The 10,930-nt window shown below is 48.8% G+C and overlaps 1 protein-coding gene across 1 annotated transcript; it reads right to left on the bottom strand.

Annotated features, from left to right (window-relative positions):
• Positions 1 to 239: 239 nt before the first annotated feature.
• On the bottom strand, positions 240 to 2,323 carry LOC115023913 (salivary glue protein Sgs-3-like). Its single transcript, XM_029455273.1, has 7 exons — positions 2,198 to 2,323; positions 2,022 to 2,086; positions 1,665 to 1,846; positions 1,006 to 1,301; positions 739 to 803; positions 506 to 654; positions 240 to 414 (listed from the first exon to the last, which is right to left on the bottom strand). The coding sequence occupies exons 3-7, from the start codon at positions 1,804 to 1,806 to the stop codon at positions 326 to 328; spliced, it is 741 nt and encodes a 246-aa protein (XP_029311133.1). The 5' UTR covers positions 1,807 to 1,846; positions 2,022 to 2,086; positions 2,198 to 2,323; the 3' UTR covers positions 240 to 325.
• Positions 2,324 to 10,930: the final 8,607 nt, after the last annotated feature.

The raw sequence follows: 10,930 nt of genomic DNA, 5'->3' as shown, positions 1-10,930 counted from the left end.
AGATGCCAGGGCTTAATGTTATGTTGTTTGGCTTATTATTCAAGTGGTGATTGATTGGACCAGGTGCTTAAAGTTGGCTGTGTCATTCTGTCCACCCAAGGATCCTGGACATTCCCACGCAGAAACGGGTTTAGTTCGACAGACATACCTGATCCACTTTCATTTATGTGCCAGGTCAATACAAAGTTAAATAAAAAAATAAGTTCATCTGATGCCGTACAAGACTTCAACTACAAGAATCTTGGATTTTTACCGACAACAAATTCATTTTTCATACCAGTGATGGCACTCATGATCTGTTTTAAACTGGAAAACAGCACTGATGCTATTGCTGGCTTGACAGTAACCATGACAACAGTACCAGGCAGGATGCGGTGACGAGACTGATCTTGTGGCTTACTACTCCACTTGAAGCTGTAAATGCAAAGAAAAGTAAACAAATCATTAGTTAAACAAACAATTGTGCAACTTTTGAAATGTTGGATCAAGTAGCACTCATACTTACATATGCCATTAACGTCGATGGAGCTGCCTTCAATGTCAAAGCCGACGACGCTTGAAGCTGCGTTTATTAAAGTGTTCGCAATCTGAGTTGTGTTAGGAACATTTGTGCTTACAAAGCTAAGGTCCATAGTTGTGAAGACTGATCCGTTACTGGAGAAGGAGAAACAAAAAATATTGTTTGAACTACCAGATTTAGGCCATTATTCTTAAATTGTAATTGTCTTAACAAATTACCTGAATGACACTACTTCCAATGACTTGAAGGTGGAAGGGAATGTCGTTTGGAAAACAGGTGTAAGCTGCAGAAACACAAACAGGTTGTATTGAAACTGTTTTTACTTTTTACCTTTGGCTTGGAATACTAAACTGTATATGAGATATTTTATACAAAGTATGTAAACTGTCAAGTGGGTGTTAAGTCCTTTGAGGGGGTGCTTTAGTTTTCTAATAAAATAATTCAGAAGGTGTACCAGCATATTTTATTCTAAGGGTAAAACTTACCTGTTCATTTATCATTGTAGCTCGTGCTTTAAAAGCCTCAGAAGATGGATTTAGCAAGTCACTTGTAAATGTGGATTCAACCGATCTGAAAGTCACTCTGGATGTTATGAGTGCTATAGTAGTAGGTGCGGCAGTCGTTGCAGCAGCAGTCGTAGGTGCAGCAGTAGTAGGTGCAGCAATCGTAGGTGCAGCGGTCGTAGGTGCAGCGGTCGTAGGAGCAGCGGTCGTAGGTGCTGCAGTCGTAGGTGCTGCAGTCGTTGGTGCGGCCGTTGTAGTTATAGCTGTAACTGTACTTGCTGTAAAACATATATTTAAATAACATGTAAATAAGTATTGGTGCCCAAACCAAAAGGAATTATTTACAACTGACTTTAGTGCCGGATTCACAGACCTAAAAACAATCATAAAGGACTAACAAAAATACTTTTTTAGCATCTTATCTAGTTCTGAAGTTGCTGATGTAAATTCTTACAGTGAATAACAATTTCTTTACAGGACAAGCTGTAGAACACTGAAAATGCTTAAAGTTGTCTTTATAAATCTTGTCTTTACTTCAATTTCCTGTGTAGCAACATAATTTTTTAGCAAACTTATTTAAAAACATTTTCCAAATAATATGCAAACTGATTAGAGTGAAAAATTGTGTTGTGTTTACTTACCAATTACACGGACTGAGGCAGGATTTATGCTCACGTTGAAGCTATTGTTGGAATCATTCACAGCATTTACTAAGGTGTCAGCGATGAGGTCATTGTTAGGGAGCTCTGCAGTAGGAGTAGTACTATCGAACACAACTTCCATATTTGCTTGAACTCCGGTCACCCGTAATATGGGTATGGGACTGTATCATAGAACCAAATGGAAATAAATATTAATTAAATAAATAGGATGATTCTGTTACCTTGTGTTATCTGTTTTACCTGTGGCAGTATCAACATTGAAAGATAACAAATTCAAGACCAAGATCCTGCATAAAAGGTTAAATCAGAGAACGACATTTAGAACACTGTTTTTACCTGAAATCTTTCAAAATGCAGCGGGTAAATGTATTCGGAAATTCGGCTCTGTATATTGTATCACACTGCAAAAAGAAAGCAAAATTGAAAGAACTTTAGTAACTTTTAAGAAAAATGTCTGAAAATTAAACTTTTCAGGAAAGAGAATTTAACAAAAATAAAAAAGATTAATTCACCGTTTCTATAACTTGTTGTTCAAGTCGTTGGTATTCGGTGCTATTGGTGTCATTCAAGCCAGCTGTAAAAGTGACTTCGAGCAAGTTTGCTGTGAGACTATAAGTAGGTTCAGGGGCCAACGTGGTTGTAGGTGCAGCAGTCGTAGGTGCAGCAGTTGTAGGTGCTACTGTTGTTGGTGCAATAGTGGTAGGTGCAGCACTCGTAGGTGCTACTGTTGTTGGTGCAAAAGTAGTAGGTGCAACAGTCGTAGGTGCTACTGTTGTTGGTGCGACAGTGATAGGTGCAGCAGTCGTAGGTGCGACTGTTGTTGGTGCAACAGCGGTAGGTGCAACAGTCATAGGTGCAGCAGTCGTAGGTGCTACTGTTGTTGGTGCAGCGGTGGTAAGTGCAGCAGTCGTAGGTGCTACTGTTGTAGGTGCTACTGTTGTTGGTGCAACAGTGGTAGGTGCAGCAGTGGTAGGTTCTGCAGTCGTAGGTGCTACTGTTGTTGGTGCAACAGTGGTAGGTGCAGCAGTCGTAGGTGCTACTGTTGTTGGTGCAACAGTGGTGGGAGCAACAGTGGTAGGTGCAGCAGTCGTAGGTGCTACTGTTGTTGGTGCAACAGTAGTAGGTGCAGCAGTCGTAGGTGCTACTGTTGTTGGTATAATATTGGTAGGTGCAACAGTGGTAGGTTCTACTGTTGTTGGTGCAACAGTGGTAGGTGCAGCAGTGGGCGGTGCTACTGTTGTTGGTGCAACAGTGGTAGGAGCAACAGTGGTAGGTGCAGCAGTCGTAGGTGCTACTGTTGTTGGTGCAACAGTGGTAGGTGCAGCAGTGGTCGGTGCTACTGTTGTTGGTGCTACTGTTGTAGGTGCTACTGTTGTTGGTGCAACAGTGGTAGGTGCAGCAGTGGTAGGTTCTATAGTCGTAGGTGCTACTGTTGTTGGTGCAACAGTGGTAGGTGCAGCAGTCGTAGGTGCTACTGTTGTTGGTGCAACAGTGGTGGGAAAAACAGTGGTAGGTGCAGCAGTCATAGGTGCTACTGTTGTTGGTGCAACAGTACTAGGTGCAGCAGTCGTAGGTGCTACTGTTGTTGGTGCAATAGTGGTAAGAGCAACAGTGGTAGGTGCAGCAGTCGTAGGTGCTACTGTTGTTGGTGCAATAGTAATAGGAGCAACAGTGGTAGGTGCAGCAATCGTAGGTGCTACTGTTGTTGGTGCAACAGTGGTAGTTGCAGCAGTCATAGGTGCTACTGTTGTTGGTGCAACAGTGGTAGGTGCTACTGTTGTTGGTGCAACAGTGGTAGGAACAACAGTGGTAGGTGCAGCAGTCGTAGGTGCTACTGTTGTTGGTGCAACAGTGGTGGGAGCAACAGTGGTAGGTGCAGCAGTGGTAGGTGCAGCAGTGGTCGGTGCTACTGTTGTTGGTGCAACAGTGGTAGGAGCAACAGTGGTAGGTGCTACTGTTGTTGGTGCAACTGTGGTAGGTGCAGCAGTGGTCGGTGCTACAGTTGTTGGTGCAACAGTGGTAGGAGCAACAGTGGTAGGTGCAGCAGTCGTAGGTGCTACTGTTGTTTCCGCAATAGTGGTAGGAGCAACAGTGGTAGGTGCAGCAGTCGTAGGTGCTACTGTTGTTGGTGCAACAGTAGTAGGTGCAGCAGTCGTAGGTGCTACTGTTGTTTGTGCAATAGTGGTAGGTGCAACAGTGGTAGGTGCTACTGTTGTTGGTGCAACTGTGGTAGGTGCAGCAGTGGTCGGTGCTACAGTTGTTGGTGCAACAGTGGTAGGAGCAACAGTGGTAGGTGCAGCAGTCGTAGGTGCTACTGTTGTTTCCGCAATAGTGGTAGGAACAACAGTGGTAGGTGCAGCAGTCGTAGGTGCTACTGTTGTTGGTGCAACAGTGGTGGGAGCAACAGTGGTAGGTGAAACAGTGGTAGGTGCTACTGTTGTTGGTGCAACAGTGGTAGGGGCAGCAGTCGTAGGTGCTGCTGTTGTTGGTGCAACAGTGGTAGGTGCAGCAGTGGTCGGTGCTGCTGTTGTTGGTGCAACAGTGGTAGGTGCAGCAGTGGTCGGTGCTACTGTTGTTGGTGCAACAGTGGTAGAAGCAACAGTGGTAGGTGCAGCAGTGGTAAGTGCTACTGTTGTTGGTTCAATAGTGGTAGGAGCAACAGTGGTAGGTACAGCAGTCGTAGGTCCTACTGTTGTTGGTGCAACAGTGGTGGGAGCAACAGTGGTAGGTGCAGCAGTCGTAGGTGCTACTGTTGTTGGTGCAACAGTGGTAGGTGCAGCAGTCGTAGGTGCTACTGTTGTTGGTGCTACTGTTGTTGGTGAAACAGTGGTAGGTGCAGCAGTCGTAGGTGCTGCTGTTGTTGGTGCAATAGTGGTAGGAGCAACAGTGGTAGGTGCAGCAATCGTAGGTGCTACTCTTGTTGGTGCAACGGTAGTAGGTGCAGCAGTCGTAGGTGCTACTGTTGTTGGTGCAGCAGTGGTAGGTGAAGCAGTGACCGGTGCTACTGTTGTTGGTGCAACAGTGGTAGGAGCAACAGTGGTAGGTGCAGCAGTCGTAGGTGCAGCAGTGGTAGGTGCTATTGTTGTTGGTGCAATAGTGGTAGGTGCTACTGTTGTTGGTGCAACAGTGGTAGGAGCAACAGTGGTAGGTGCAGCAGTCGTAGGTGCTACTGTTGTTGGTGCAACAGTGGTAGGAACAACAGTGGTAGGTGCAGCAGTCGTAGGTGCTACTGTTGTTGGTGCAACAGTGGTAGGTGCTACTGTTGTTGGTACAACAGTGGTAGGAGCAACAGTGGTAGGTGCAGCAGTGGTCGGTGCTACTGTTGTTGGTGCAACAGTGGTAGGTGCAACAGTGGTGGGAGCAAAAGTAGTAGGTGCAGCAGTCGTAGGTGCTAATGTTGTTGGTGCAACAGTGGTAGGTGAAGGAGTCGTAGGTGCTACTGTCGTTGGTGCAACAGTGGTAGGGGCAGCAGTGGTAGGAGCAGCAGTGGTCGGTGCTACTGTTGTTGGTGCAACAGTGGTAGGAGCAACAGTGGTAGGTGCAGCAGACGTAGGTGCTACTGTTGTTGGTGCAATAGTAATAGGAGCAACAGTGGTAGGTGCAGCAGTCGTAGGTGCTACTGTTGTTGGTGCAACAGTGGTAGTTGCAGCAGTCGTAGGTGCTACTGTTGTTGGTGCAACAGTGGTAGGTGCTACTGTTGTTGGTGCAACAGTGGTAGGAACAACAGTGGTAGGTGCAGCAGTCGTAGGTGCTACTGTTGATGGTGCAATAGTAATATGAGCAACAGTGGTAGGTGCAGCAGTCGTAGGTGCTACTGTTGTTGGTGCAACAGTGGTAGGGGCAGCAGTGGTAGGAGCAGCAGTGGTCGGTGCTACTGTTGTTGGTGCAACAGTGGTAGGAGCAACAGTGGTAGGTGCAGCAGTCGTAGGTGCTACTGTTGTTGGTGCAATAGTAATAGGAGCAACAGTGGTAGGTGCAGCAGTCGTAGGTGCTACTGTTGTTGGTGCAACAGTGGTAGTTGCAGCAGTCGTAGGTGCTACTGTTGTTGGTGCAACAGTGGTAGGTGCTACTGTTGTTGGTGCAACAGTGGTAGGAACAACAGTGGTAGGTGCAGCAGTCGTAGGTGCTACTGTTGTTGGTGCAATAGTAATATGAGCAACAGTGGTAGGTGCAGCAGTCGTAGGTGCTACTGTTGTTGGTGCAACAGTGGTGGGAGCAACAGTGGTAGGTGCAGCAGTGGTAGGTGCAGCAGTGGTCGGTGCTACTGTTGTTGGTGCAACAGTGGTAGGAGCAACAGTGGTAGGTGCAGCAGTCGTAGGTGCTAATGTTGTTGGTGCAACAGTGGTAGGTGAAGCAGTCGTAGGTGCTACTGTCGTTGGTGCAACAGTGGTAGGGGCAGCAGTGGTAGGTGCAGCAGTGGTCGGTGCTACTGTTGTTGGTGCAATAGTGGTAGGAGCAACAGTGGTAGGTGCAGCAGTCGTAGGTGCTACTGTTGTTGGTGCAACAGTGGTAGGTACTACTGTTGTTGGTGCAACAGTGGTAGGAACAACAGTGGTAGGTGCCGCAGTCGTAGGTGCTACTGTTGTTGGTTCAAAAGTGGTAGGAACAACAGTGGTAGGTGCAGCAGTCGTAGGTGCTACTGTTGTTGGTGCAACAGTGGTAGGTGCAGCAGTCGTAAGTGCTACTGTTGTTGGTGCAACAGTGGTAGGTGCTACTGTTGTTGGTGCAACAGTGGTAGGAACAACAGTGGTAGGTGCAGCAGTCGTAGGTGCTACTGTTGTTGGTGCAACAGTGGTAGGTGCTACTGTTGTTGGTGCAACAGTGGTAGGAACAACAGTGGTAGGTGCAGCAGTCGTAGGTGCTACTGTTGTTGGTGCAATAGTGGTAGGAGCAACAGTGGTAGGTGCAGCAGTCGTAGGTGCTACTGTTTGTTGGTGCAACAGTGGTAGGTGCTACTGTTGTTGGTGCAACAGTGGTAGGAACAACAGTGGTAGGTGCAGCAGTCGTAGGTGCTACTGTTGTTGGTGCAATAGTGGTAGGAGCAACAGTGGTAGGTGCAGCAGTCGTAGGTGCTACTGTTGTTGGTGCAACAGTGGTAGGTGCAGCAGTCGTAGGTGCTACTGTTGTTGGTGCAACAGTGGTAGGGGCAGCAGTGGTTGGTGCAACAGTGGTAGGTGCTACTGTTGTTGGTGCAACAGTGGTAGGTGCTACTGTTGTTGGTGCAACAGTGGTACGTGCAGCAGTGGTCGGTGCTACCGTTGTTGGTGCAACAGTAGTAGGAAAACACAGTGGTAGGTGCAGCAGTCGTAGGTGCTACTGTTGTTGGTGCAACAGTGGTAGGTGCAGCAGTCGTAGGTGCTACTGTTGTTGGTGCAACAGTGGTAGGTGCTACTGTTGTTGGTGCAACAGTGGTAGGAACAACAGTGGTAGGTGCAGCAGTCGTAGGTGCTACTGTTGTTGGTGCAACAGTGGTAGGTGCTACTGTTGTTGGTGCAACAGTGGTAGGAACAACAGTGGTAGGAACAACAGTGGTAGGTGCAGCAGTCGTAGGTGCTACTGTTGTTGGTGCAATAGTGGTAGGAGCAACAGTGGTAGGTGCAGCAGTCGTAAGTGCTACTGTTGTTGGTGCAACAGTGGTAGGTGCTACTGTTGTTGGTGCAACAGTGGTAGGAACAACAGTGGTAGGTGTGCAGCAGTCGTAGGTGCTACTGTTGTTGGTGCAATATGGTAGGAGCAACAGTGGGTAGGTGCAGCAGTCGTAGGTGCTACTGTTGTTGGAGCAACAGTGGTAGGTGCTACTGTTGTTGGTGCAACAGTGGTAGGAACAACAGTGGTAGGTGCAGCAGTCGTAGGTGCTACTGTTGTTGGTACAACAGTGGTAGGAACAACAGTGGTAGGTGCAGCAGTCGTAGGTGCTACTGTTGTTGGTGCAATAGTGGTAGGAGCAACAGTGGTAGGTGCAGCAGTCGTAGGTGCTACTGTTGTTGGTGCAAACAGTGGTAGGTGCTACTGTTGTTGGTGCAAAAGTGGTAGGAACAACAGTGGTAGGTGCAGCAGTCGTAGGTGCTACTGTTGTTGGTGCAATAGTGGTAGGAGCAACAGTAGTAGGTGCAGCAGTCGTAGGTGCTACTGTTGTTGGTGCAACAGTGGTAGGAACAACAGTGGTAGGTGCAGCAGTCGTAGGTGCTACTGTTGTTGGTGCAACAGTGGTAGGTGCTACTGTTGTTGGTGCAACAGTGGTGGGAGCAACAGTAGTACGTGCAGCAGTCGTAGGTGCTACTGTTGTTTGGTGCAACAGTGGTAGGAACAACAGTGGTAGGTGCAGCAGTCGTAGGTGCTACTGTTGTTGGTGCAACAGTGGTAGGTGCAGCAGTCGTAGGTGCTACTGTTGTTGGTGCAACAGTGGTAGGTGCTACTGTTGGTGCAACAGTGGTAGGAACAACAGTGGTAGGTGCAGCAGTCGTAGGTGCTACTGTTGTTGGTGCAATAGTGGTAGGAGCAACAGTGGTAGGTGCAGCAGTCGTAGGTGCTACTGTTGTTGGTGCAACAGTGGTAGGTGGCAGCAGTCGTAGGTGCTACTGTTGTTGGTGCAACAGTGGTAGGGGCAGCAGTGGTTGGTGCAACAGTGGTAGGTGCTACTGTTGTTGGTGCAACAGTGGTAGGTGCTACTGTTGTTGGTGCAACAGTGGTACGTGCAGCAGTGGTCGGTGTGCTACCGTTGTTGGTGCAACAGTAGTAGGAACAACAGTGGTAGGTGCAGCAGTCGTAGGTGCTACTGTTGTTGGTGCAACAGTGGTAGGTGCAGCAGTCGTAGGTGCTACTGTTGTTGGTGCAACAGTGGTAGGTGCTACTGTTGTTGGTGCAACAGTGGTAGGAACAACAGTGGTAGGTGCAGCAGTCGTAGGTGCTACTGTTGTTGGTGCAACAGTGGTAGGTGCTACTGTTGTTGGTGCAACAGTGGTAGGAACAACAGTGGTAGGAACAACAGTGGTAGGTGCAGCAGTCGTAGGTGCTACTGTTGTTGGTGCAATAGTGGTAGGAGCAACAGTGGTAGGTGCAGCAGTCGTAAGTGCTACTGTTGTTGGTGCAACAGTGGTAGGTGCTACTGTTGTTGGTGCAACAGTGGTTAGGAACACAGTGGTAGGTGCAGCAGTCGTAGGTGCTACTGTTGTTGGTGCAATAGTGGTAGGAGCAACAGTGGTAGGTGCAGCAGTCGTAGGTGCCTACTGTTGTTGGAGCAACAGTGGGGTAGGGGTGCTACTGTTGTTGGTGCAACAGTGGTAGGAACAACAGTGGTAGGTGCAGCAGTCGTAGGTGCTACTGTTGTTGTACAACAGTGGTAGGAACAACAGTGGTAGGTGCAGCAGTCGTAGGGTGCTACTGTTGTTGGTGCAATAGTGGTAGGAGCCAACAGTGGGTAGGTGCAGCAGTCGTAGGTGCTTACTGTTGTTGGTGCAACAGTGGTAGGTGCTACTGTTGTTGGTGCAAAAGTGGTAGGAACAACAGTGGTAGGTGCAGCAGTCGTAGGTGCTACTGTTGTTGGTGCAATAGTGGTAGGAGCAACAGTAGTAGGTGCAGCAGTCGTAGGTGCTACTGTTTGTTGGTGCAACAGTGGTAGGAACAACAGTGGTAGGTGCAGCAGTCGTAGGTGCTACTGTGTGTTGGTGCACAGTGGGTAGGTGCTACTGTTGTTGGGTGCAACAGTGGTGGGAGCAACAGTAGTACGTGCAGCAGTCGTAGGTGCTACTGTTGTTGGTGCAACAGTGGTAGGAACAACAGTGGTAGGTGCAGCAGTCGTAGGTGCTACTGTTGTTGGTGCAACAGTGGTAGGTGCAGCAGTCGTAGGTGCTACTGTTGTTGGTGCAACAGTGGTAGGTGCTACTGTTGGTGCAACAGTGGTAGGAACAACAGTGGTAGGTGCAGCAGTCGTAGGTGCTACTGTTGTTGGTGCAATAGTGGTAGGAGCAACAGTGGTAGGTGCAGCAGTCGTAGGTGCTACTGTGTTGGTGCAACAGTGGTACGTGCAGCAGTGGTCGGTGTGCTACCGTTGTTGGTGCAGCATTCGTAGGTGCTACTGTTGTTGGTGCAACAGTGGTGGGCGCAAAAGTAGTAGGTGCAGCAGTCGTAGGTGCTACTGTTGTTGGTTGCAACAGTTGGTAGGACAACAGTGGTAGGTGCAGCAGTCGTAGGTGCTAGTGTTGTTGGTGCAACAGGTGGTAGGAGCAACAGTGGTAGGTGCAGCAGTCGTAGGTGCTACTGTTGTTGGTTGCAACAGTGGTAGGAACAACAGTGGTAGGTGGCAACAGTGGTAGGTGCTACTGTTGTTGGTTGTAACAGTAGTAGGAGCAACAGTGGTAGGTGCGGCAGTCGTAATGCTACTGTTGTTGGTGCAACAGTGGTAGTGTGCTACTGTTGTTGGTGCAACAGTGGTAGGAACAACAGTGGTAGGTGCAGCAGTCGTAGGTGCTACTGTTGTTGGTGTCAATAGTGGTAGGAGCAACAGTGGTAGGTGCAGCAGTCGTAGGTGCTACTGTTGTTGGAAGCAAGCAAAGTGGTAGGTGCTTACTGTTGTTGGTGCAACAGTGGTAGGAAACAACAGTGGTAGTTGCAGCGGTCGTAGGTGCTACTGTTGTTGGTGCAACAGTGGTAGGAACAACAGTGGTAGGTGCAAGCAGTCGTAGGTGCTACTGTTGTTGGATGCAATAGTGGTAGGAGCAACAGTGGTAGGTGCAGCAGGTCGTAGGTGCTACTGTTGTTGGTTGCAACAGTGGTAGGTGCTCCTGTTGTTGGTGCAACAGTGGTAGGAACAACAGTGGTAGGTGCAGCAGTCGTAGGTGCTACTGTTGTTGGTGCAATAGTGGTAGGAGCAACAGTGGTAGGTGCAGCAGTCGTAGGTGCTACTGTTGTTGGTGCAACAGTGGTAGGTGCAGCAGTGGTAGGTGCAGCAGTGGTCGGTGCTACTGTTGTTGGTGCAACAGTGGTAGGTGCTACTGTTGTTGGTGCAACAGTGGTGGGAGCAACAGTGGTAGGTGCAGCAGTCGTAGATGCTACTGTTGTTGGTGCAACAGTGGTAGGTGCAGCAGTCGTAGGTGCTACTGTTGTTGGTGCTACAGTGGTAGGGGCAGCAGTGGTAGGTGCAGCAGTGGTCGTTGCTACTGTTGTTGGTGCAACAGTGGTAGGTGCTACTGTTGTTGGTGCAACAGTGGTAGGTGCTACTGTTGTTGGTGCAACAGTGGTAGGAGCAA

The sequence above is a fragment of the Cottoperca gobio genome, chromosome 18 (genome assembly GCF_900634415.1).
Source record: "Cottoperca gobio chromosome 18, fCotGob3.1, whole genome shotgun sequence".
Lineage (NCBI taxonomy): Eukaryota > Metazoa > Chordata > Actinopteri > Perciformes > Bovichtidae > Cottoperca > Cottoperca gobio.
This window is presented reverse-complemented; position numbering and strand designations above follow the sequence as displayed.